This window comes from Humulus lupulus, chromosome 4 (assembly GCF_963169125.1).
Source record: "Humulus lupulus chromosome 4, drHumLupu1.1, whole genome shotgun sequence".
NCBI classification, from domain to species: Eukaryota; Viridiplantae; Streptophyta; class Magnoliopsida; order Rosales; family Cannabaceae; genus Humulus; species Humulus lupulus.
Window position 1 is genome coordinate 207,543,134 of NC_084796.1, and position 27,822 is coordinate 207,570,955.

The window sequence follows — 27,822 nt, forward strand, 5'->3', positions numbered from 1 at the left end:
ATAAAACTGGGGAAATTTCTGGGTAAATCTGGGTAACACTAATGGTGAATTGATTTAAAGAATACCTGTTTAGGGTAAAGAAACTAAAGGGTCTTTAGGTTTAAAACCAGATAACTTAAGGGTCACATTTTCTTGGGTAGTTTTGCACTAAATCGCTTCCCAATGAAAGTAGTGGTCTGGCATTTCTGACACACGGATCCCTAAATATCAGGGGACTGCTAGGAAACCGAGGTGCGTAGCTTACACTACAAGAAAAAATGCTTTTAATAACACCGAAAATGTGTTATCAAAACATATGATAACACTTTTTGATGTGTTAAGACCGACTATGTTATCGTAGGTCAGGGTACTTTACATAACACTTTATCAGTGTTACACAGATGTGTTATTGTACTGTCAACGATAACATAATTTCTGTGTTATTTTAATATAGAGATAAGTGTTTAATTATGTTATTTATAGTCGATTATATAACACTTTTTTTGTGTTATACTACACTTTAGTATAACACATTTTTTGTGTTATACTACACTTTAGTATAACACATTATTTGTGTTATACTACACTTTAGTATAACACAAGTGTTATATTAGCTTTGAGAAACATAATCTTTTTTTACTTACACAAAACTAAGAAAACAAATATGAAAGTTGAAGCCAAATAAGGTAACATAAATAGATTTTTATTAATTACTCAAATGTAATTACAATATTTAGTCTACTAGTCTAGGCTTAAGAAATCATATTACAGCATAATTTATGCCCAATTCTAATTCCTTTATCACTAAATACAAAACAAGAAATGTATACAAAAATTAGTGAAATACATTCTTCCATTCTAAAGGCCTTAACTACAAATGTTGTCAAGAATTGCTCCAAAGAAATCATCTCAATATACCTGCACATTGTAAAAAAAAAATCCTTTTATTATTAAGAACATAAGACTTAAGCTAGTTTCCACCTGTAAGCATATAAAGTTTAAATTAAATTTGTAATAACTCCAAAACTTGACGAAACAGCAGGGTATAGCAAGATGTACTACCATGCAAAACGACTGAACCAACAAAACATGCAACTTAAAACAATAAGCTAAGAGATGAACGAAGAGAAAATTCCATTGCCAAACAGAGTACTCTATCAATACCTAAAACTTAATGAAAATGAAAGAAACATTCAGCAGCATAATTCTAAAGCACAACAGAAGACTTTCTTCTTTATACCTTGACAAGGGCTGATGAAAGTCATCTTTTTGTTGGTAGTTCGTCTTCTAACATGGTCATATCAGCCTATTAAGAAAGAAAAATCTAAGCATATGAATTTCCCACAAAACAAACATTTAAATTCAGAAATGAAAGTGAATGAGAAACTCAGAGAGGATAGAGAATGAATGAACTGAACTTTATTGAAATATATTGAAGTGTTAAATAGAAAAAGAGAATACATCACTTATAATGAGCTAAAAATTAGAATAAGACTAACAGATTCATAGAAAACCATAACAAATCTAGCAGCTACCACTTAATAGATAAAATTTGTAGTAATAAAAGTAATAATAACCTCAGAGTAGTCACTATCACAAGATTTCATTCTATAGTTGCTAAAATCATAAATGATGTTAAAGTGGTTACAAGATACTCTACAAAGATTACTTACAAGAGTCTCTATCAATTATGTTTTCATATTAAAAAATATGATTTAAATTGTTTCTTTTGTGTTTTATTTGATCATTTCATGACAATCTGTTTTAATACTTATCTATATATATACACATGTAAGACATGAATTATACTATGGAAAAAATAAAAATAAAGGTAATCTGGCTTCAGATTACCCCAGGGATGTCGTCCACTTCCATAGTTATGAAGATTTAAAGCAACAATAGCTCTTACACTAGAGGAACACATAATTACAAAATGAGATTTATAGAATAAGCATTGTGCCTTTTTTCCAGCAGGGTACATTTACATCAAGATACAAATATCCAAATAACAATTTTAGTTCTAAAAAATCATTGGTAATAGTCCGTAATCACAAGACTTTTCACATAATAAGATAACAAACCAGACCTTATTAGAAATTGGTCCTTGTGCCAGGTAAGGTTTCTCATTACGTAAATGATGAAAGCCGTAAGCCACCTGAGCATCCATTTCTGTAATATAGATCCAAAAAATAAGGAGGCTTGTGTAGAATGATAAAAAATACAGCCCTGGTCTGCTTCATATAAAACTAAGAGGGAGCGAACCACACACACACACACATACTAATACAGAATAATTATCAGCTCTTAGACAAGTCAAAAATCACACAAACATACCTATGCTAAAGTAATTATAAAATACTCCTTCATAACAAGTCTTTTTCTCAGGCAACTCCCCTTCAATCTCCAACCCTTGCATTTAAATACATTTCACCTATTTAGGTTAATTTGTTCACATGAAAATAAATAAATTTAATACTTTACATTTTACAAAGACTAACACAAAACATATTCTAAGTTTAATATGCAGCACATCAAAGATTTCAAAACAAAGTTCATTTTCTTACAATCAATTAAAAAAATAGCTTTAAAAAAAGTTAAATTTTCCATGTTTATATTGTTTTATATATCTTGACGATTAGAATAAATCTCTCTAGATACAAACACTAGAATGAAAACAGGAAAAAAAAACAATTAATTACATCAAAACTTCAAAAATCCCATCATCTAGCCTCTACAATTTTATTTTTCTGCATGAATTATAAGATTCAAAAGAATGATGCACAAAAAATTGCCTAATGTCACATCTAGCATTATACAAAATCCAGAGCAGAGCAATAGATTATATGCTATAATGCTATATAGTCCACCTTCTCACTGATTATTCTTACTTAAAAAAAAACTTTTGTGAGGCTTGAATAATATGAGAACCTAATATTTCATAGCAGAGCAACAGCACAGATATTAGGCCCAGAACACAACCTGATCGTTATAACTTCGCTGCTAACATACCTGAATTTGAAACCAGTAATAGCGAACGAAAACAGGCATAGGCAGTGGAAAGAATATATCAGGAGTTAACTAATAACTGTATGACAAAAACAGAAAATATAATTTGAACTCAAACAGTAAGAACTCCACTAATCCTATGTGTTGTAGCAAAGTTATCACATAGAAGTACATGTCGTTGGATAGAGATAAAAATCAAGATTTTATTTGAAATGCAACACCAAGTATATGACTTTAACCCTTTTTCTAATAATAAATAAAATAATAACAATGACGGTTTTGCTGCATAAAATCAACGGAAACAAAAACAAGGTCTAGGCTGCAGCATAAAATCAAAAGAAAATGTTCTCTAAAATTTTCCAAACTTCGAACCTATCAATCATGTCATGTTCCTGAACAATAAAAACTTAAAAACACTAACCAACACATAGATACATACTACAAGTTTAGCATAAATAAATTTCTTATAGTTAAGAAAAACAGGAATGCTATAAAGTAAATTATAATAACAATTCAAATCGACTAAATTACCACAACCAATACTATATCAAGCAATCGATAACATCAAATCATAAATCACCTAAATTGTTCCCATAAATTCTTCGGTAGGAAGTTCAACAAATTATATTTTGTGTTCGAAATGCGATTGGCACAATACAGATCATGTGAAGATTCATCATCATTGATGTAGACGTAATGCTTCATTGTTGAATTAGAAGCATGTGACCATGCTCAGCTACTTGTGCCAAGTTAGCAACAAGGATACTAACGGTGTATAGAATCCTGTTACATGCCAAAGTTAGTACACCAGATTACATATTTTATCCTTAGTCTAATTAATAAAATAAAATTAAATATAATAAAAAATTTGTTGTGATTTAAAAAAAAAAAAGACTATCCAAACCGTAATTGAAAAAAAAAACTTAGGCCTTTTACTTCTCTTCTTCTACTATATAAAAGTAAAAGCAAAATATATGTCAAACGAGCACACTATATACAACAATATATGATCTCCATTACTTTTGCTTCATGCCAGATGCCAAATACAAGGGCATTCAGGCATGGGATGCCACAATAGATAATACCTCTCACATCCTGTTTAACTCACAGCCTGTTTTTCTGAATACTCTTTCACACTCCCTCCATGTTTGCAAAGTTGATTATCCAACATCCTAAAATTTCAGACAAGAGAAGCTAGTTATGAAATAGGCGGGTGCTGCTTTAAAGTACATCAAAAAATTAAAATTCTTCTCCCCACTCCCTCCACACACACACACCAAAAAAAAAATCCTAAAGAAATGAATATGATTACTCTATTGGGAACCTGCTTTCACTGGTTGTAGCGGAAGAGCTTTTAAAAGGTGGTTCTGATGCCAGCTGCCCAGCATGATCATAGGAACCAGACCTGCTTTAATCCACACCAACACTTGAATGCAAAGACTGTGCTTGATCCTGCAAAAAAAATCCATACCATTTGTATAAAAGAGAAATATATATAGAGAAAAGCATTCTCAACAAAACAATGTACGGGGAAAAACCAGCACTATATCAGAAATAAATTTTAAATTTTCATAATAAAAAAAGGATGCATAAATTTATGGAACACGCCTCGAACAGAAACTTTTTTATTCTTATTTATTTTATTTTTTTTCCCTTTCTGGATAGAGAGGAAGGGGAGTGGGGTGGAGATAGCATGGAGATTTATAGGCTGTTGCTTCAATAAACCCAATTTCCAAAAAAGAAATATAATTAAGAACAAAATTTTAGAAAGGTCTTGCAGTTCATTTTGCTTCAAAAATTCATATGGTTTACCAACCAATACTTTGACAATAATCCAGAGTGCAACAAACTTGTTTAGATAATTCAAAAGACTAAACAACAACGAACTTCAATAGCTAACATGCTGAGCAAAAAATTATGAGAAAGATTTCTGATGAAGGAGCTACCATAGCACAAGAACTTGATGAAGCTCGAGCCACATCATTACTTTTTCCTTTGTTCCAGTCAGCTGAACTATAAATTCCAGAGGTAGAGGAATCTCCAAAGGTATCATTATTATGTGAATCCACCAATACGTCCTCATCATAACCACTGTCATCAGCTATCTTACCACGATAGACAGAAGAGAATCTTGTCTCCTCATCAATATCTAAATTGCCACTGAGTTGAAAGCCTCTTTCCTGTGTTGCATTTAAAAAAATCAACATCCAAAACTAGAAAACTTCGAAGGTAAAAAAAAAAGTATTTATAGGTTCAAAATACCATCAACAAAGCCTCACCTCTGCTAAATGAAGATCACGAGTGTTCTCACCCTCAATTTCTCTTGCAGTTCTTTGAGCTTCCTTTTCCAACTCTCGAGTCTTAGCACCTCTCTCAAGCTTTGTGGTGTAAAGTTCCTCATCAAATGTGCTTTTAACTCCAAACAATGCTTCATTTGCTGTAAACTGGTCCCATCCCCTAAAAGGAAAAGTGCACTAGTAATTACTTAGGAAAGCAAAAAAAAAAAAAAAAAAAAAAATCTAAAGAAGCATCAGTGCTCTAAAGACTTATCACAAATTAGCTTTAAATTTAAAAGAAAATGACAATTACCAATCGAACCACAAAGTTGTTCAAATGGCACCCTACTTGAAAGAAAAAATCATTTGCAACATTGAAATAGCAGTATATCACCAATAAATATGAGAAAAAATAGATGTTAGAACAACCTATTCCAATGGCCATAAAAAATATTCTCTAATTCAGGGCATTGCGGATCATCTTCGTCAGGGACCCATGGCTCAAGTTATCTCTCCAACTCAACATGGAGAGATTGCGATATGACAGAATCTATCATAAGTTCTTGCTATTTTTCACACTGAGCCTCATCTAAAAACCCCTCACTTGTAACAGAAACATCCTGTCAAAGTTGAATTACCACTGCATCAGCATACTCTATCCAATTATGTAATATCTAATGTAGCTACCTATTAAGCTATTTCCCGTAAACATTTCTATTTCAATATTCAAAATAATTGTGAAGATTTTCTGAAGTAACATCTTGATAAGATCTCCACCCTTTATTCGCTTTTGAAACCAAAAATTTTACCAAGCAAGGCATTAGTGTAATATAGTAGCAATAGTTTTGTTATTAGTTATAGTAATAACAAAACAATAACATAACTCAAACAAAAACCATAAGCAGTGGAACTTTTTAAAATATATGAAACAAATTGAAATCAGAAATAAGAAGAGAACATAAATATTGCAAAACCTTTGCTATAACTTGCACAAGTTCTTTAGAAGGTATAATCAATGTCTTTGCGGGAGGCTTGCTAACTGACTCCGCGGGAGACTTTTGTCCTCGAGAGCTACCATCTTTTGTCAAGCGAGCCATCTTCAATATAATTCCTGAATGTAACAAATAGGTGAATGTGATAAAGCTCATCTAAAATACAGGATTAGAACTGTCAGCTGACTAAAGTAATACTAAACGCCAGAAAAAATGCAAAATACTCAATGAAGACTAAGATATTAAAGATTGGATCTTTAATAAATAAAAAAGGTTGAAACCTGTAAAACATAAGCTCTTCAACAAAAATAGAAAAAGTGAAACCTACCAAAATCTTTTTCGTTTGCTGCATGAAATATTCCAGAATATATGGATCCATTTTTCACATGGACATCCACATGCTGACCAACGAAACAAGTAGTTATATATACTAAGCGATAATGCGAAGGACTCCCATGGCCACCAGTTTTGCTCCCTGTCATAGAATTTAAACTCTTTAACAATGGAAAATAAATCCTAACAAGAAACAACAGAAATTGTAAGCGAATTTCACCAGTAGATGTTAATCTGTTATTGGAATTTGACTTCCCACTCTGTGACCTGTTCTCCAGCCTGGTCCCCACATCTCTTTCGCCTCTGCGACGGCCAAATCCATTGGCAGATGATCTGGAATGGACAGCCGGTTGCATATTCATCCTTCACAAAACCCTTTAACCTATGACAAAGAACTTGACATCTGTTTAAGCCCACTCTATTGCATTAACATACATTGAATGAATGATCAATGTTATAAAAACCATGTTCAGATGATGCTAATAAACCAAGGTGAAAGTAAACACTGCAATTCTTATCCAGAGATCATTTTTATTACAAAAATCTATTGACTTGTGTTCCTTCAGCATATAACATAGTGCAAAGAAAACACAAAAAGTGTTGACCAAAATTGGAATAGCAATAAAAATTTTCAAGATATGCCACTGCCAAAATATCTCAAAATAATGTCCTGATCCAGATAACCATATTTAATAATGTTGAAATTTTGAGAAGATTATAACATTAATCAAATCAAAGTCTCACCTTACCCACTAAAGCTCCTGTAGTCCCAATGAACCTACCCAAACAGAACGAATGAGGAATCAAGCCAAATGCATAGTATAATTTCAAAAATAAGAAAGATCATATTATTCTAAGCATCTGTTTAAGTGCCCGTGAATTGAAGTTTTATCACTTGCATTATCGTCAAGGCTCTAATACTGATTGAATTCGTCCTATAACTGTCAATGATATCAAATCAATGACAGAAATAAATTAGCCAATCACCAAGCCCATTTAAAACAAATACTACATTTTCTTTATTATTTGTCTTTGAACCTACATATTAACACATGAGCAATGGAACTATGAACATAACCACATAGCCCAACATTCATAGGTCTTAAACAAATCATTCAGAGGGTCTGTTTGACATGGCTTTGAAACTTTTCCAGAGCCTAAATGTTACTTTTTTAAGTGTTTGGATGAATTTTGTTCTTTTTTTTTTGAGGAGTGCTTGGATGAATTTTCAAAAGTGTTTTATGAATTTTCAAACTATACGAGGAAGTAAATGTCCATTAACTTCTTCATAAAGATCTTTTGAATAAAAAAGGGAAGTTGTTTTCAGTTTTAATTTTTTTTTTAAAAAAAAACTTAGATTACATATTTTATCCTTAGTCTAATTAATAAAATAAAATAAAATATAATAAAATATTTGTTGTGATTTAAAAAAAAAAAAATAGACTATCCAAACCGTAATTGAAAAAAAAACTTAGGCCTTTTACTTCTCTTCTTCTACTATATAAAAGTAAAAGCAAAAGATATGTCAAACGAGCACATTATATATAATAATATATGACCTCCATTACTTTTGCTTCATGCCAGATGCCAAACACATGGGCATTCAGGCATGGGATGCCACAATAGATAATACCTCTCTAATTCACCAAGAATTGTTTCATCACTATTACTTTCTACAGTAACAATACTGAACATCAAGACCAAGAATCTTTGCAGCAGAATAAACCGCTAGGGCATATACACAAGGGAATTATCCCCAAAATACATTTTTGATGTAAGGTCAACTTAACACCAATTTACAACCCCAAATTAAGTTAATCACTACATAAGTTTAACAGAAATATTTGTTCAGAAAAATACCATACCTTTTAAGGCATCTCCTGTCTCATTTCCATAGAAAATGCCACTGATACAGCACCTTCTAAAGATCATCTTATTTTCTGTTAGAGTACCAGTTTTGTCAGTCAAAATGTACTCAACCTAGCCCAAGTCCTCGTTGATTGCTGTACTGCCACATATTATATAAACCTCATATGCATATATTCAAAAAAGGGGGGGGGGGGGGGGGAAAGCATTGACAATTACTACAATACCAATTACACTCACTTTGTTGCATGGGCTGGAGTAATAGTCTCATGGTCAATCATTTTATCATCCCAATCAATAAACTTTGCATACAAGCTCTTCACAAGGTCAAGGGACACCTGCCAAAGATATAACAGTTTAAACTAGAGACTATCAACCGCTTTCAAACAGAGAAATTCTAACTTTTGTTAACAAAAGCATTGCTATGTCTTTTATTCTTATAATGATTTATGTACCACATTTTCTCACACATTTTTATACAGAAGGATGCCTTAGTTGATATGGGGATCATGATTGAACAAAGTAGCTCAAAACGAAGTGGAATGACCAACAGTTCATACCATGGACCTTCGTTGGGATACTCGACATACCATTGCTGCAAATTACATTTATCTAATATTTAGCCTATGTGCTTATAGTATATATACAGAGAGGAGGGGTAGACGGAGAAGGAAACCAATTTGCAGATTATTGAGGGACACTCTAAGAGAAAAAATTGTATTATATGTAAGGAAAATTGGACTGAAGAAAATTACATAGAAAAAATCAAACCACGCTTCAAAATTCACATCCATCTCAATTCGCTATGACCAGTTAATTCAGTCCAAGACACAAAGAAAGAAGAGAGCTGACAGAACCTGTTGGAGGAGTCCCTTCCTGCGCCGTTGCTAGTTAGAGAGAGCGAGCCAAGAGCCTGTTGGAGAAGTCGCCGTTGGTGGGTGCTCTGCTTCCTCCGCTGCTCGGCTTGCTGGACTGTCCGTTGCCGAGAAATATGGAGAGAGAGTGTGAGAGCAGAGGTCAAGGGAGGCCGGAGGTAAAGGGAAACATAAAATCAAACAACCCATTAGATTTATTCCCAAATTAAGCTCGATTAGCATAAAAATCCAATGACCCAGATCAATAACACCTAAAACTATATATCCTTACCTGGCTTGCCAAGACCAAAGAGGAGTGAAACAACCCAACGAATGGAACCCTACTGACAGAGAGATAGAGAAAGACGAGAGAGAGATGGAGGAGATATGAGGTATGGAGGCTGAGATTTGAGGGATGGAGGAGATGTGAGCTTAGATTTGAAACAGGGATGATGAAACCGAAGATAAAGTTCGGACTTTGCTTAGCCAAAGAAGAAAATGGTGAGTCCGTGTGATTTTTTCTGAAAAAAAATGTACGAGTGGCGGGCTCCCAAAATATTACTGCCTTTTTATTTTGCTGCATACATAGCATTTACCATAACTCTTTTTCATTTCTATTATATTCATGTGTTATGGAAATGGGTATTTGGTGTAGTGTTAGGATATCGAGTGGCATCATACGATGGGGCTAAGGATAACTTTAGCTCGTTTAACCAAAATAACCCATTTTGTCCTGCGTACTCTCACCAGTTATAGATCATCTTAGGTCACCTACTAACTAGGCCGCTTTGTCATCAGGTGATCTGATGGCTCTGAAGAAGAACACTCCGAAGAAAAATTCCTCGAGCTCATACTCTCAACACAAGAATGGGGAAACAGGTCGCCTATGATTCTCATATCTCGCACATTGGTCCGGTGGTGGAGAAGGAGCTCGTTATCAACCCCAATGCTTATTTTGAGGTTAAGCATATAGTCTCGAAAATCATGACTCAAGGGAAGGTCAACAAAATCCTGTTGAGTCACAACATAGAAGTAGGATCTGGCATTCATCTCGCCCGACCTGCGTTTGAGGGGGAACAAAGTTATGCCCCCTTCCAGGATGATTACGCGGCCTGGAGCGACGAGCATATGAAGGTCGACGCCTTCCTTCCTTTGGACCAGTACTTCGCGGACTTCTTGAACTACGTAATATTGGCTCCATTCTAGCTCCCCCCAAACTCCTACAGGCTTATGGCGGGGCTGAAGTATCTATTCTTGAAACATGAGTGGGAGGTCCCCACCCTGGCAGACATAATATACTTCTTCTGCCTCAAGGCTAGCCCTGATCAAAGAGGGCGAGGTGACAGATTTTATTACCTCACACGGTTTCCCAACTCCGCCCTCGTCATTGAGCTTCTTAGTCATCCAAATGACTTTAAAGATCTATTCTTTATGTTGAATGGCTTCAAGAACTGCGAACACTGATACTTCAACCGTCCTCGTAAGTCCTCTATCCTTGTAAATCCAACTCATCAATTTTCATTCCTTTAAAATATTTTTCTTTTTTTTTGTACATGTATTAATTGAATTTGTTTCTCGTGCAACCATATTTGCAAGAATGGAAAAGTCTACGACCCTCGGGGGTTAGTATGAGAAGCTGTCCAGACTCCCCCCAGTGAAAAGGACTATCGCCAGGTCGTGAATGACGTTATAATGCTGGCCTGTAAATTGATTGGCGAGGGTCAAACACTGGCCTTGAGGACCCAGGCTATAATGCCCCGAAATCCTTAATGCAGTTTAATGGCTGGATTAGTGGGTCGGGAGGGCCATAATTGTTTTATTATGCCATTAAATGATTATATGCATGTTTATGTGAATTATATTATAATATGATGATAAATGCATGCATGTGGGTCCACATTTGATTATTAGGGCATTTTGGTAATTTGGCTCGTTGAGGGCATATTTGTATATTTTGGTGTATATTGTAATTTATGGATGAGATCCCATTATTATGGGGATATATTCGAGCTATTCGGCATGAGACGATCTTATGTTGCAAATTAGCAGTTTTGTTATAACGGGGTCAATTATTGGGATATAGGGTAATGAGAATGGCTATGTGATGATATATTAGGAGTTATTGAGATCAGAAGGAAATTCTGGGAGTTTTGACTATTTTGTCCCCGGGGGTGTTTTTGGGACCCCGAGCATTAGGTTTTATTTGAGGTTACTTAAGCCTGAAGTAGTCTGTCAGAAAGAACCGTACGTTGAAAACACCTTTCTCTCTCTCCCGTTAACCTTTGTGACCATTCGTGGCAATTTCGAAGAAATCTTGAGTTCTAGGAATCAGAATCAAGAGAGGATCGAGGCCTAGCGATCCTAGGAAAGATTAGAAGCTTCTTGACTGAAGGATTTAGCGAGAAACAACCTAATCAAAGGTAATCTAAGCTTTAAGTTTTGAGTTTTAGAGTTTCTAAGCTTTGATTTGGATTTTGTGTATCGATGAGTTTTTGATTCGTTTGAGCCTCGGAATTTGATGATTTTGGATCATCGGGAAGTTTGGGAACTTTGATTTTTGGATTTGGAGATGTTTAGGTATGTTTTTGGAAGGTTTAGAATGTGGAAAAATGGAGTTATGGCTGGTTCCTAGGTGGGGGCCGCGACCTTGTTCTTGGGTGCCGCGACCCAAGCTCGATGCTGAAGGAGGTGAAGTTTGTACGTGCTGGGGGCTGCGGCACTAGGTAAGGGGTGCCGCGGCTCTTGCCCCTGGTGATTTTTTTTTGCCTGGGGGCCGCGGCTCAGGGTTTTGGGGCCGCGATTATTGAGTGTGTTTTAGGCCAAATGAGTGTTTTGATCATGGGAACTCAATTTTAGGCCTCGGGATCGTTCCTACTACCCGGTTTAGTGGGGTTCAATGTCTCGGAGGCTAGATCTTTGTTCGGGAACCTTTGTTATTTATTTTATTGATGGGATCCCATATTTGGTTAGGTGACCGCTAAGGAACTTAAATGTTGATTGTTCTCAAGGGTCGTTCTTTTACTCATTCTCGCTCGAATCAGAGGTAAGAAAACTGCACCCTATGTATATGACATGCGTGGTTGTTGTTGAGGCACGTTGGTTATTAAATGTGGACATTGATTGCATATTAAATGCTTAGCAAAGATTTCTTACTTGTGTATGGCACTGACTATTCAGAATCGGCACTAGTCGTGTATTACTGACCTGGGAGTCAGAAACAACATAAGCGTCATGAACGCAGAGCTGATAAAAGATTAGATCTAATCGATATCACCGTTGAATGACTCTAGGAGCATTAATGATGGACCGACCCTAAGGTCGATGAAAATTATAAGCACTTGACTAGTCTAAGGCTAGTTACTCAGAGCCAGGGCCAAAGGCCTAAGTGATTGTCTGTCACATGGCTAGGGAGCGGAATCCCATGGTTGTGACTCTATGGTTATGCGATAGATTATATTGGTGACTAGTTCATCGAACACCTATCTTGATAAGCTAGTGAAAGGATCACTTATTTGTAAAGCCCAGGTGACCCTATCGTCACACGACTAATGGGAACGGAACCCACTTTAGTGACTTTTCCAATTGTCACTCCTTTATTTTGGACTAAAAGTCCTGAATGATTATTATGATCATTGTTGATATTATATTCATGCAATATTGTGTTTTCTTGCTGGGCTTTGGCTCATGGGTGTTATGTGGTGCAGGTAAAGGGAAAGAAAAGCTCACCCAACCTTGAGTGGAGAGCTTAGGTGGTGATGTGTACATATGCGGCCGCTTGACCACCATGACCAAGGAGTTCTCAGGGGAACTAGGGGGTTTATCCTATTTTTGCTGCTTAGGTTGGCGGGTTGTAAATTTAAACTATAATGACCATATTGAGTTGTAAATAACTTGTAAATGTTTTGATGGGCCCATGAACAGTTTTATGTTTTAAATAAAATATATCCTTTCCTTTTGATTGGTTTTCCACCTTACCCTATTAATAACACCTAGAAGCACATTTTTTTAACTAAAGAACTCGGGTAGCGAGTTAAATTCACGGTTCAACGTTCACCGTAACGGTCTTGGGGTAACCAGGGCGTTACAACTTGGTATCAGAGCGTGCCAAGGTTAGGGTTCCTATAGACTGGCTGGGCATGTATACTCACCACTGAAGACAAGCTCGACTCATGATTTGGTAACTATTTATGTAGTTATATGTATAACTGCTTAAATATAGTGTGAATGCTTTACCTTTTTACGTGAGACACCATGTTAAACCTGTGCCCTGAATATTACATCTTCAGCAACCGTGTGCTAAATAGCACTGAAATTACTGGAACATACTTATTAGTATTGTTGATTGTGAATTATTATGTGATACATGCTAAGTGCTAAATGCTATAATCATGTATCTATTTGTATATTTGTATGACTGTGGAATATGATAATTATCTGCTTGTTCTTGGACCGTAAGGCGGCAAAAGGTTTAGTTGTCACTACCTGACTGGCCGTATTGACTATTGTTTCAGTAAGGTATAAATTGATAAGAATGAATCCAGGGCAGACAGATACATCAGCTGGCTAGAGTGATCAAGGCCAGAATAATAATAATAATTAGGGTCAAGAGAATGACCAGGGACAGATTCCACAGCCAGTTCCTGCAAACTGGCAGCAGTTATTTAATGATCTGCAGGCTACAATTTTGAGGTAGGGAGTAGAACTTCGCCTCCTGAGACAACAACAAGCTCCTGCAGTGGCCAGTGTATCAGAGGCACCTCTTGTGTCGGTGCCAACAGCTGAGCAGCTGTCTGAGGTTGGTAATAAATGGGAGCCTTTCTATGAAAGGTTTAGAAAGCAGCAACCTCCTGGTTTTGAAGGCAGTACAAATCCTGCCAAGGCAGAGCAGTGGATGAGCATGATTACCACCATCCTAGACTTCATGAGGGTGACTGGTAATGAGAGGGTGGCCTGTGCCACTTATATGTTTCGGGAGGATGCCCGAGTTTGGTGGGAAGTTATATCCCAGACCAGAAACATCAATGCCCTGAGTTGGGAAGAGTTTCAGACTCTGTTCAAGAAGAAGTATTATAATGATGCCATCAGGGTAGCAAAGGCTGAGGAGTTCATCAGGTTACTTCAGGGAGGTTTGTCAGTGACTGAGTATGCCCTGAAGTTTGATCGTTTGGAAAAGTTTGCCAGGGAGCCGCTGCCCACTGATGGGACCAGGAGGGAGAGATTTCTCCAGGGGCTACAGCTCAGATTAGCCCGTGATGTTCGTATTACCACTGTGGCTGCGGTTATTACCTATGCGCATGTGGTTGAGAAGGCACTCATAGCTGAGAGTGAAGAGAACAAGATCTGGTGAGATAGTGCAGCCAGAAAGGAGTTCAGGAGGACAGGTCCTCCATTTGTGGGTTCTGGTAGGGGTGGAGGCCCTAGTGATCAGAAGAGGAAGGTTCCTGACACCTTCCCAGTTCCAGGTTCTGATATGCAGCCCTATGGTGTTTGGTAATGAAGCTTGGAAGTCTTATCCTGAATGCCCTAGATGCAAGAGGCATCATTTGGGAGAGTGTAGGGCAAGGGATTGCTTCTCATGTGGAGTAGTGGGTCATCTTAAGAAGGATTGCCCTAAGGCAAGAAGAGAAGAACCCAAGGAAGTGGGCAGTTCGGCCCCAGCTCGAGTGTTCGCATTGACACAAGCAGAAGCTGAGGCTTCTCCCTTAGTAGTTATAGGTCAACTTCTTAGTGCTAGAATCCCTTATAATGTTTTGATTGATTTTGGTACTACACACTCTTTTGTTGCTAGTAGAATTATTGATAGACTGTGTAGACCCTGTGATTTTTGTGCTGTGGGGTTTGGAACTTTGTTACCCACTGGGGAAATAGTGGTATCCAGAAGATGGGTCAGATCTTTGCCAGTGACAGTGGAGGGCAGAGAGTTATCAGTGGATTTGATAGAGTTGGTTATGAGTGAATTCGACATGATATTGGGTATGGATTGGTTTGTAAAGTATGGGGCAACCATTGATTGCAGAAGGAAGATGGTCACCTTTGAGCCTGAGGGTGAGGATCCTTTTGTGTTTGTTGGTACCGTCCATGGACCTCGTATACCATTGATTTCTATTTTGAGGGCTAGAGATTTAGTGCAAGAAGGTTGCATTGGATTCTTAGCTAGTGTGGTTGACACCACTCAGGTCGTGTCAGTGAGACCAGAAGAAACCAGATTAGTCTGTGAATTCCTGGATGTGTTTCTAGAAGATTTGCCAGGGTTGCCACCACACAGAGAGATAGATTTTGTGATAGAATTAGCACTAGGGGCGAAGCCAGTGTCTAGAGCACCTTACAGAATGGCCCCAGCTAAGTTGAAAGAATTGAAAGTACAGTTGCAAGAGCTGTTGGATTTGGGTTTTATCATACCTAGTTTTTCACCTTAGGGTGTGCCAATTCTATTTGTGAAAAAGAAGGATGGTTCTCTGAGGATGTGCATTGATTACAGAGAACTGAATAAGCTAACAATCAAGAACAAGTATCCTTTGCCAATGATAGATGATCTGTTTGATCAGTTGCAAGGTAACACTACAAGAAAAAATGCTTTTAATAACACCGAAAATGTGTTATCAAAACATACGATAACACTTTCTGATGTGTTAAGACGACTATGTTATCGTAGGTCATGGTACTTTACATAACACTTTATCAGTGTTATACAGATGTGTTATTGTACTGTCAACGATAACACACTTTCTGTGTTATTTTAATATATAGATAAGTGTTTAATTATGTTATTTATAGTCGATTATATAACACATTTCAATACTTATAAATTTGTGTTATACTACATTTTAGCATAACACTTTTTTTGTGTTATACTACACTTTAGTATAACACTTTTTTTGTGTTATACTACACTTTAGTATAACACATTATTTGTGTTATATAATGAAGTATGCATAACAAAATTCTTTACTTATAAAAAGTGTTATTATAATAGATATTATAACACATTTTTTGTATTATTTTAATATTTAGATAAGTTTAAATTATCATTATATATTCATTTATATAACACTAATTTATTCTATTATATTTTTATTTTTTATTTATATAATTAAAATTAGCTTTCTAATATATACTAACATCATCAAATAAACTTGATTTTCAAATAACAAAAAGTAAAAACATTCAACATTGTATTAACAATCCACAAATTAGTTTAAAATATTCAACACTGTCATCAACAACAAAATGTTCTTTAAGTATTCAAGTATTCTTAAATATTCAACATATTGAAAAGTTACTATAACAAGAAACTTGGAGAGTATTGTCTACTATAACATCCTCCAACTCTCACTCTTGCTTTGGCTCGTTCTCTCCATTTCCCATTCCAACTGTTTCATATAGCTTCACAGTTTCTGCATAGGAAATAAGCAGCCACAAAAGTCTTTTTTAAAAAATACTTCAAGAAACTATGCTACAAAAAAAAAAAAAAAAGTTATGCAAAATAATACAACTTCACATATATTCCTAATGGAATTCCTCTAGACTGTTGTAAGAGTGAACTTTAGAATTGAGTGCTCTATATGTCAAAAACTCTTAAAAGATTACACTATGTATATAAATAGATTCAACAAGGGGAAAGGAGTAATTTAGCAGCATTGGACTGGGCTTAAATTTATATATAGGATATGTAGAATGTGGTTTCACAAATTCTCAATATCATGCTTCTTTGGCCTAACCACATCATATATCTGAAACAATTGTTGCTTTAGGCCTTTTCCAAAATATGAAAGGCAATATTTGAACAACTATTAGTAAGCTGGAAAAATAAGTTAACAAGCAAAAATGTGTTAAACTAAAAACAGTCACTATTCCCAGGCCAATCATAACAAAACACTCAACATGCTATCAAAATTTAATGATCCAACTGTATCTTCAAAACCATTGATGTAACATACCTAACTTAGATCCTTAGAAAGATAAACATCAATTTGTTGTTTCTTTTTAGCTAGTTGAATCTCAACATATGGCTGGCATTTTGATTTTGGAGGGGTTTCATAGTATTTAGATCCAGAAGGGAAAAAAATATACTAGTTCTAATAAGTTGATCATGTTTCAACTAGTGAAAAACTGATGTTATACTATGACTAACCTGCCCTGCTCCCTCAGCAACACAGACCACTGCTGATCCTTTTGTCTCAATGAGGTATTTCAGATGCCGCAAAACACCATGAGGACCATGTAAATGGAAAGGTACCTTAAATGTATATAACCAGTATCAGTACAGAATCTAAAAAATAACTAACCAATTAGTAAGTCGCACAAATACCTCTGGTATTAAGCATATATCGATTTGTCCACTAGCCAGGGATGCATGCATAGCAATAAACCCACTGCTACGACCCATCAACTTTACAATTCCTATACCATGGTATGCACTATGTGCCTGTAATAAGGATTGAGAAGTTAACAAAGACTGTTTTTCCCACTGAATTCTTTAACAATGATATTATAATGCATGAAACGTAAGCAATCAAAAAGAAATCGAACAAATCACAAAATATAATGAAAATTTGTACCTCGATGTAAGCTGAATTAATGGCTTGTTGTGCTTCCTCAACAGCAGTGCCAAACCCAAAAGTTTTGTCCATCAGCAAAATATCATTGTCTATAGTTTTGGGGACCCCAACAACAGCCACCTTTAACCCTCTTCTACAGCACTGAAATGAAAATAGGAAAAGTAGGACATGAGACTTAAATAGAAATGGTAGGCAAGGTCGAGGCAAGATAAAGGGAAACAACTTACAAATGCAGCAATAAAGTGAAAGTAGTTAAACATATCCAATAAGATGATTCTAGTGGCACGGTCATCTATATGGCAGTAAAGTGCTTTCTAATTTATATGAAAACATGAGCATATAAACATGGTGATGAATCCTAAACTAAAAGAAAAATGAATTCAAGTCATCAGGAATGCATCAACTTTTAATTCTTGAGACAGCACTTTACATCTACAAATTTAGAACAACTTGTACCAAAGCAATTTATATCCCAAAAGATTTCTGCTTTAAGTTATCTGTTCAAAAGTGACCTTAGTTATGAATGCATCCCAGATTATGAGATAAGAAACACAGGAATGTAAACAAATACACGCATAACTACCTCTTTGTGAATTACATTTGCCCCAGCATGAGTTCCGTTCCCACCCAGCACAAAAAGCATGTTGATTCCTTTTTCCTGATATCAAATTAATAAATGTTTTCAGGTTAGCACAAAACTATAAGTTGCTTACTGGCCAGGTCAGTCAACTAAAGGCTACTGTATTAACATGTGGCACAATATATGTAGTCTAAGCTAAACCCATGATATTCCTCCACGAGAAAATAGTGTATTGACGAAGTTATACATATTCTTATTCATTTCCATTTATAAAAATAATATGACCATATTAATAAGGAAAGCATCTGAGAAGATTAGAACCAAAGTTATGTATATATATATAATATAATATAATTTCTTCTCAACAATGCAAGAATAAGCAACAAGTTTTGCTATTCTATTGATATGAATCATGATTTTTTAAATACCATTTAGCAGAGGTTTATTATAGTATTAGTTTAATATATATACATACATATAGATATATGGTGTGTCATTAAAAGGGTTTTTTAATACCTTGGTGATGGTAGGGCGCCATTTTGTGAGTGACCTTATGCAAAGTGATGCAGCAAAGGCAAGTCTTTTCAGCTGAGTAATATCATAGGCCCCTCCTAGCTTTGGATAAATCAGTTTTCAATTTCTCCTTGTTTCAATATTAATTTGGCCTGTTCAATTCATAATTAACAATTATTAAATTCAGTTCAATTACATGTGCTAAAATATTTTGTTACCAAGACTAAGCAAAGTCTAACACCAAGAGAAAACTCCAATATTAGACATTTACCAAAAAAATATGGCAAATTAATAATATAATAAATCAAGTGGCAACTTTTTCATTGTATAATCATAAGGAAAAAATGGGACTTTCTTTCATTACCCAAGTGTGTAAGCTCTGGCGAGAACCATCTTTAATATGTCTCTAGTGTTTACTTGTATCACAGCAACACCACTGAAAAAGTTTGTAAGATAAAATACAAATAAATTAAGCTAAAACCACTCACACAATATCAATAGCCAAGAACAAGAAAATTACAACTAATCAACTAACGGAGAATAAAATTTAGTCAACTTAAAACTAACAAATACAACTATTGTTATATATAATAAATATACCTTAACTATCCATTATTATTTGGAGACACATTAAAAATGAGAGAATAATGAGAAATTTATTCTTATTATTGAAAATGAACCAAGTGATGAGTACAATTGGGTTAGCCAATTAGCTTTATTTATAAGCTGGCTAGCCGATCAGGAGAATTCAATCAAGATAAGCTCAAAAAAAATTACAGGTCTTACATGAGCTCAAGAACAAGTGAAGAAGCTCCCCCGCCACCGTTGCATATGGCACCAACCCCGTACTTTCCCTTTTTATGTCTCAATACCTGCAACAACATTATTCTTATTTCAGAAATTCCAAGTAAAATATATCAGAGAGAGTATAGTTACCAATGTCTCTTTTATTCCACAGCTAAACTCTCAACAGAAATTTAAAAGAATAAATGAATAAAAGTGAATGGTAATGAGACGGATTGAAATAATTCAACACATGTAACCTTGTATCTAGAAACAAATTATACCTGTTAAGTTCACAATCCCTATGAAGACATTTGCAAGACTTGATGGTACTCCCGCTTTCTTAAAAACAGTCGAAGAGAAATAAAACACAACATTTATACCAGATAGCTGTTGTAAAGCAAATATGGTTGACCCAATAAAAAAAACTGCAAAAGGAATGCGTGAATAACAAAGAACTTTCAGAGAAGGAACAAAGAAAACAGATGAACGGAAGTGTAGCATTACAGATTTTGAAAACAAGGAAAAGAAGGATACATATTCTTATATAAAATAGATGAATGGAAGCTTAGAATTATAAATTTCACAAACAAATGAAATTACCAATCACACAAGACAGTATCTTATTGTTGCAAAATTTATAGCTATGCAAGTGCACACAGTCGCAAACTTGTAATAAAATGGTAAAACCAAGTATCGTCCTCAAGGACTGATTTATCAATTACCAGTCAATTAATTTCTCGTTCTATTTGATGAATTGAAATTCTTGATTTTTTATAAATACAGCAAAAGAAACTATAAATTGCAGAAACAATAATTGAAAATTGAATAGAATAACAACTAATGGAAAAACTTTTAATTTAATCACTGAGAAACAATTAGGATATTCAATCTCATCAACTATCCTCCCTATTATTCCCTAATGCAAAGTGTGAAGTCTTCTTCTTTTGACCTAATTCAATTAACAAGTTGATAAAGCAGCCTATAATCATACTATGAATTATAAACTCAACCTAGATGACAATTTCCTATATTTCTATGGTAAATTGAACCACGCAGGTAGCATTAATCTCAATCAACTTAATAACAGTTACATAATTAATTCAGATACTTTCGTTCTAAATTAGAATTATGTCCAATATAACCACAGCATAATTAAATCTCACTTCTCAGATTTTGACTTAAAAACATATGTAAATGACTAAAGATGGCCAATCAATAATCAATCTATAAGAACAGGTTATATGGAATTGAAGAAGATTGAAGAAGAATAATATAAAAAATGCATTAGTTCATAACAGGGATTCAAATGATTCAATTAAACATCCTAAATAGAAAATTAGTTCCTAGCCATAGTGCTAATCACAACAGAAATTAAAGATAACATCAAGAAGAAGAAAAACATGTAAAAATACTCTAAGCTTGAGCCTTCCAAATCAGTCTTCTCTCCTTTCGTCCGTACCCCTTTCTCTCTTCTTTTTCCCATCTTAAAAACCTAAGATTTCGAATTTTAAAGAGGCGGGCCGCAGCTCTACATACACTATGCCGCGGCCCGTGTCCAAATTCCTGGGCAAAAAGCCCTTTCCATGCCGCGGCTCTCTGAAGCCATGCCGCGGCCCGCATTGACGATTTCTGGGCAAAATGCCCATCTATGCCGCGGCTCTCTATAGCCATGCCGCGGCCCGAGGATTTCCTCAAAAATCATTGCTTCTGTTTCCCCCCTAGCCGCGGCTCCACTTTGCTCATGCTGTGGCTCTTAAGGGATTTCTCAATTCTTCAAGTTTTCATCCCAAAATTTAACCAACACTTCCAAATTGTGTTGAGAACCATTCTTTATCAAAATATGATGAAAAACTTGGTTATTTCTTCCCTTTCTTTGGCATTTTCTTCCACATGCTCAATTCTTCCTGATATTGACAAAGACAAACAAACAAAGCATAAACCCGCACTAAATGAAAGAAAAACGAAATAAAAGACTACTAAAAACATCACCAAAACATAACAAAAACTAGACTCAACACTTATCTATACCTCTAAAATGAGGACCAGATAACAATTTTGAAATCTTAACAGAATCTATGTCATCTCCTCTATCTAACTTGGTCAGCTCTGTCATTGCTACTTTGACATGTGCTACTCCAAAAAGCTTCTCAAATTCAACTTCCGCTTCAGCAGCTTTTCCTTGCTATCAAATAAAATAATAGTGAGAATGCTATAGGATGTTTTCAATAGAGCCGCTGACATAATTTTCAGATTATGCAAAACACGTATTTTTTTTAACTAATTTTATGTGTTTTCTGTATTATGTCTACATAGTAGAAAAATAAGTCGCTTTCATGTATGTTCTGTTTAAGAATAGGAAAAAAGATATGACAGACAAAAGGAGAAGGTCTCAGCCAAAGTGAGAAAAATCCCAGGAAATTTATCATTGTTCAAAAAAGAGATGAAATGGATACATAATCAAATGGAACTAACTCTCCTCGTGAAAAGAAAAACATAATAAAAAAAGTCTCAAGACCATCTTCTTTTTGCTAGTCAAACATAAAGCTGTTATCTTCTGTGCAAAAGATGAATGCATGCAAACCTTGTACAGCCAAGAAGGACTTTCCGCACAGAAAATCATGGCAAGAACAAGTGTTGTAGCTGGAATTGTAGATACCCAAAAACAAATGCGCCACCTGAGAAAATAAACTATAATGTACTTTCAAATAATTAAATATATAAAACTAGAGACAGGAAGATCTGGAATTCATTCTTACCAGCCAGCAATATCATTGACAGGGATTCCAACTAAAAGAGCCCCCATGATCCCAAGGCATGTAGCAATTTGGATTAAGCTTCCATAAGTACCCCTAACAAAAGCAGGTGAAACCTGCCAACGATAAACATTGGAAAAATTGGATGAGATAAAACTACACCTTTGAGATAGTGGAAAAACACACGCCAACACCTGCGAGAAAGATTTAATGGTCCTCGAACCTCAGTTACATAGAGAGCTATTCCTGTACATTTCTGAAACAATTTCTTTAGAATGGAAGTCTTCAACTGAAGAGTATCAATTATAAGAAATGGATGAAAGAGAGCAATATAACTACTGAGAGCACTTCTATATTTATTTATTTATTTATTTTAACAAAAACATAAACTAAACTTGTGTTTAAATATGAAAAGGCCACTAGGAAATTAATTGATGCAAACACATATAAAAAGCTCAAAACTTGACAAACTAAAATTTGTGTATTATACAAAATCAATTTATTAATAATGAATTTTTTCCCCCTTTTAAATGTAATAGGCTAAATTGACCGATTGGTCAAATTGTTCACTACGTCGTGTGTCAAATCTTAAACACAATCAGTGAGCCTATAGATGAAAAGCAAAAAACTACTGCATTTCTTCCCACAAACGAAGGGAGAAAATGAGGATATCATAGCTACATCGTAGGAGTATCAAGGAATGTACCCACCACCGTAGAGTAACAAGTGCACATATATGATATACCATAAAGAAATAGTTTCAGAAATGTACAGGAATAGCTCAAAGCCAATCTCAAACCACTATGGTCTTAAGAATAATGTTTGTTAAGTGCTCAATCAGAATGAAATGATTTTGATAGCAGTTGCTTTATGGAACAATTACATGATTCACATCACCTCATAGCAGCACCAATAATCATAGGCAGTGCACACATCTGAAATGCCCTACGACGCCCAAGTCCATCAGCAATCCAACCACTGAACAAAGATCCAATAAAGGCTCCACCCAGACATGTACTCACCACCAGACCTGTACATGAAAATTTAAAATGTTATAGAAGAGGAAGCAGACTTCAAATTAAAAGTTGGAGAGCGCACCCAAAGGGGGGAAAACGAAGAGGATGAATAATGCATGTCACCTTCTGCCAATGTATTACCACTGAAACCAAGGTCAACAGAGATGCTTTCAAGCGGTTCATTTACTACTCTGCACATCATAAGCATGGAAAGAGAACGCATGTCATTAGTGCAATTTCTTTCTTATATATGAAGGGTCATGCAAATAACATAGTGAGCGATTATATAGAAATTTCTTTCTTATATATGAAGGGTCATTGCATACTCTATAAATTCCTCTTGAAGACACAAATGTACAATTCCTCTTGTATCAACTAAACTCCCTAAAGCATTCTAATACTTACCAAACATAATACTTTTTTTTAAATCTATTAGATTTTAGTGTTGTTATTAACACAATAACAAGTTAACTAAATCTTTGTTAAGACAAATATTAACATAACAAACCAACAAAATTATAGTTTGAAGGGCACCATCAAACCATTTTTCGAATCGAAAGATGCACATTTACACAATCCACCAGTTTGATGCAACTTATTTTACAATAACCACTATCAAACATACTTAATAAATTAAACATGTTTACAATTAAAGTGTAAATAAAAGCTGCTCAAACGAATGGTTTCTCTTCAATGATTTTAATTGCTAATGCAGGATCCTTGGGTTAAAGTTTCTGAACAACAAGCCTAAAATGAATAAACTGCTTAAGTTGCACAAGACAAAACATGAATGAAGAAACCTAACCTCAACAGAGCATTGTCTATCAAAGATAGTTAGAGCACATGTTTAGACTCTTCATAAGAAATATCATCAAAGAATTCCATTAAGTAACAAGGCACCAGCCAAATTGAAATCAGATTTAAACAACTATTTACTAGTAATCCTTAAATTAATAAGATGCTCTGAGACTTGAGTACTTAGCTCATAGATATTTAATTACTGGATATGCCATTAGCCAAGTTGATGAACCAGAACAAGTAAGAACATAGTCTAGTTGATTAAATGCAAAACTTTTCTCTAAACCAAACTATTGGTCAACATAGATTTGTGGAATTAATTTCTCGTTTATGAACCAATGACGGGAGTAAAACTAGAATTCATGTAAATAACAATTGTTAAAGCTTACGAGCTGTTTTCATGACCAGATGTGCTCTGAAAGTAATTGCTGATCAAAAAAAAAAAAAGTTAAAAGAGACAAATATATTCAATTTTGAAATGCTTATGGTTCAATGAATATGGAAATAAATGAAAGAAAGAAAGGAAGGAACTCTTACAAATGATCTTGACAAGTTGATGGTTCAAATATATCCAAAAAGTTATTGTAAGATATATCTATGTTCCTGAACATAGTAAGAAACTTCATCATTAGCTAAATATTTTTAAGTGACTTTGTTTTCGTATTGGCACAATTATCTTCTTTGTTACATCTTCTGTTTATTAGGATAATATATCAAAAAAAATTATTTTCAACAGTTAAAGAGTGAGCTTAGAATTGGGGTTTGTAGGTCATCATTCTTCTTGGTAATTTTGGTCTGGTTTACACATTTTTATAAAACATAGCATTGGTAACTTACATGGGTGCATCTCCGAATATGTTCCTCCACGTTGGAATAGGCCCACTGAGTAAGTTACTTGTTAAATATCTATTCAATGTGCAACACCATAGCATAAGAGAAGTTTAATTATAAAGAAAAGAGTAATAAAAAAAAAGGGGACCAATGAAGTTTGAGTTACTTACATATAAAAAGGTAATATTTGAAAAGTTGGAAGTGGCCCTTCTAGTTTATTAAAGCTAAGATTCCTGCAAAATAAAGATCTTAGATGTCTGTTAAATTCGCTAAAGATTAAGTGTTTAAATTCCAAGGAAATGCTATACAAGAATAGAAAATTTGATAAGAGAATAATCGAACAATTACAAGACATCTAGCCTTCTCAAATAAAGAATATATTCAGAGATATGTCCTCTTAAATTACAACTCCTCATTGTCCTGCAATTTCAAACATGGTCCAATAATTTAAAAAATAATCAAATATTAGGTTGAGTTCCATCACAAAATTTTATGTATATATGGAGCTTACAACTTAGAAAGGTCTGTCATTTTACTCAAGTCGGTTATACTTCTGCAAAGATTGCCTCATCACAAACGAAGTTAGCAAGCATATATATTAATATCTAAAGGAGACAGAAAAGTAGATAATGAAAAAGAACTTACAACTCTCTTAAGTATGCCAAGGTAGAAATACTAGGAGGAATTGGCCCACTGAAACCACTTGCTTCCATCTCTTCGTGGAGAGTAGCATGTAAAATCAATGTAAATTGCTCATAAATTTTGAAAACCAACAAAGAGATCAGTAACTCTTACACATAATGAAGTTGTTTCCAATTGCCAAACTCAGGCATCCTTCTTGTGAAGTAGTTACTACTGATGCTAATGCAATGGAAAACATGAGTCACCAAGATTAACGTGACGATTGTTGAACCAAAATATGTTGTTTCATTTGAGCTATGAAGTTATAGTACACATTGTCACTTACAGCGTGTATAAGTTGGAGAGATTGGTGAGAGACAGAGGGAACTGTCCAGTGAGATTGTTTGCATTTAAATTCTTGCAGCCACACCATGTCAGTTATATAAGACTAAATTAGTTAATGTCATTTCTACTACTTTTTTACTAGATGTGATGAAAAGGTTATGGATTCTCACAAATAATCCAAGTTTACCAATTTCCCAAGCTCAGAGGGAATAGTTTCAGAAAACAAGTTGCTCTCCATGCTCCTGAATTTGTGAGTTTATTATAATTAGCAAATCACATGAGTTTAAAAGAGAGAAATTAAATGGGATAAGAAAGAGCATACAATAATCTGAGAGCGGTTATGTTTCCTAATTCGGCAGGGATTGGCCCTGATAAATTGTTCACGTCAATAATCCTGCACGCCCACATATGTTCAAACAATCAATTACTACAGGCATTTTACAGCTTAATGTTGAATAATGGTAGGGATAAATGGACCCAGGTAAAAAGTTCTATAAAGTCTCTAAAACTTACATGAGAGACATACCACAACTATTTTCCGTTTGGTTGCCAAGAAAACAAAACAAAAGGGGGGAGAAAGAAAGAAAGAAAAATGTAACAGCATGCATACAACTCCATTTCACATATATAAACAGACTCAAAACATGAACCAAATCTCATTTAGCTCAAATGAGTTGTTAATTCTACAATTCTCACACACACAATCACCAAATAATTCTCTTCAATTTTTTCGGCAACCAAACAGGAAAATAATTGAAAGCTCAAACTATAGAAAAAACAATGAAATCAAAGGCATACCTGTATGAATTCCAACAAAACAAACGAAGCACCGAAACATGAAAAGCCACGGAATCCAATCTCAACGAGGTAAGAAAGAAGAGAGGAGGTGAATTACATAGGTGACGAAACGCAAAAACCCTAAAAGGCAGAGCAAAACTGAAAGCAGTGGTGAAAGAAGAACAATCAAAAAGCACACAATAATAATAAAGCGATGGAAAGAAGAACAATCCGGTGTCGTCGTTCGCCTCTGGTGTCGTGTGAGGGCTTGGGCCGGCGAGGTCGAAGCTTCGACGGGTCTGGTGGGAGAAAGAGATCCGAGAGAGAGGAGAGAGAATGATGAGGAAAAAGGAGAAAGAATTGAAGGGAATGAATTGGGTCTCTCGGGTCTCACAAATGAAAAAAAAAAGCTAAGTGTGGCGGGATGGTGGAATTATTACCGCCCTTTTTTCATAAAGTGGCCCAATATATTCCTCTAGCATAACACTTTTTGATTAGTATTATATTCATGTGTTATGGAAATGGGTATTTGGTGTAGTGTAAGAAGGTATTCTCAGAGATCGACCTTCGTTCTGGTTATCATCAGTTGAGGGTTAAGGAGGGAGACATACCGAAGACTGATTTTCGTACTAGGTATGGGCATTATGAGTTCTTAGTTATGTCTTTTGGGTTGACTAATTCCCCTGCTGCTTTTATGGATCTGATGAACAAAGTGTTCAAGGATTATCTGAACCAGTTTGTGATCGTCTTCATCATGACATCTTGGTTTTTTCTTCGTCTGAGTCAGAGCATGAGCAACATCTAAGGTTAGTTTTATAGAGACTGAGGGAACACAAACTGTTTGCAAAATTCAAGAAATGTGAGTTTTGGTTATCTCAGATATCCTTTCTTGGGCACATTGTCAGTAATGAAGGGATTAAGGTAGATCCAGCAAAGAT

At 35.1% G+C, this 27,822-nt stretch overlaps 2 protein-coding genes, 1 long non-coding RNA gene and 1 pseudogene across 3 annotated transcripts; all 4 read right to left on the bottom strand.

The window, feature by feature from the left end:
* Window positions 1–666: 666 nt before the first annotated feature.
* On the bottom strand, window positions 667–1,317 carry LOC133829374 (uncharacterized). Its single transcript, XR_009891721.1, has 2 exons — window positions 1,220–1,317; window positions 667–897 (listed from the first exon to the last, which is right to left on the bottom strand). It is a non-coding gene; the product is annotated as an uncharacterized LOC133829374 (long non-coding RNA).
* Window positions 1,318–3,539: 2,222 nt separating this feature from the next.
* Window positions 3,540–7,357, bottom strand: LOC133831145 (polyadenylate-binding protein-interacting protein 3-like; annotated as a pseudogene).
* LOC133832830 (ATP-dependent 6-phosphofructokinase 5, chloroplastic-like) lies at window positions 6,969–18,124 on the bottom strand. Its single transcript, XM_062263118.1, has 8 exons — window positions 18,092–18,124; window positions 17,865–18,005; window positions 17,615–17,731; window positions 17,438–17,542; window positions 8,693–8,790; window positions 8,220–8,273; window positions 7,331–7,364; window positions 6,969–7,004 (listed from the first exon to the last, which is right to left on the bottom strand). The coding sequence occupies exons 1-8, from the start codon at window positions 18,122–18,124 to the stop codon at window positions 6,969–6,971; spliced, it is 618 nt and encodes a 205-aa protein (XP_062119102.1).
* On the bottom strand, window positions 16,430–22,732 carry LOC133831146 (probable plastidic glucose transporter 2). The gene is made up of 8 exons (XM_062261344.1): window positions 22,720–22,732; window positions 22,500–22,612; window positions 22,325–22,418; window positions 21,772–21,925; window positions 20,025–20,082; window positions 18,448–18,522; window positions 17,438–17,542; window positions 16,430–16,700 (listed from the first exon to the last, which is right to left on the bottom strand). The coding sequence occupies exons 2-6, from the start codon at window positions 22,544–22,546 to the stop codon at window positions 18,459–18,461; spliced, it is 417 nt and encodes a 138-aa protein (XP_062117328.1). The 5' UTR covers window positions 22,547–22,612; window positions 22,720–22,732; the 3' UTR covers window positions 16,430–16,700; window positions 17,438–17,542; window positions 18,448–18,458.
* Between the last annotated feature and the right edge of the window lie 5,090 nt (window positions 22,733–27,822).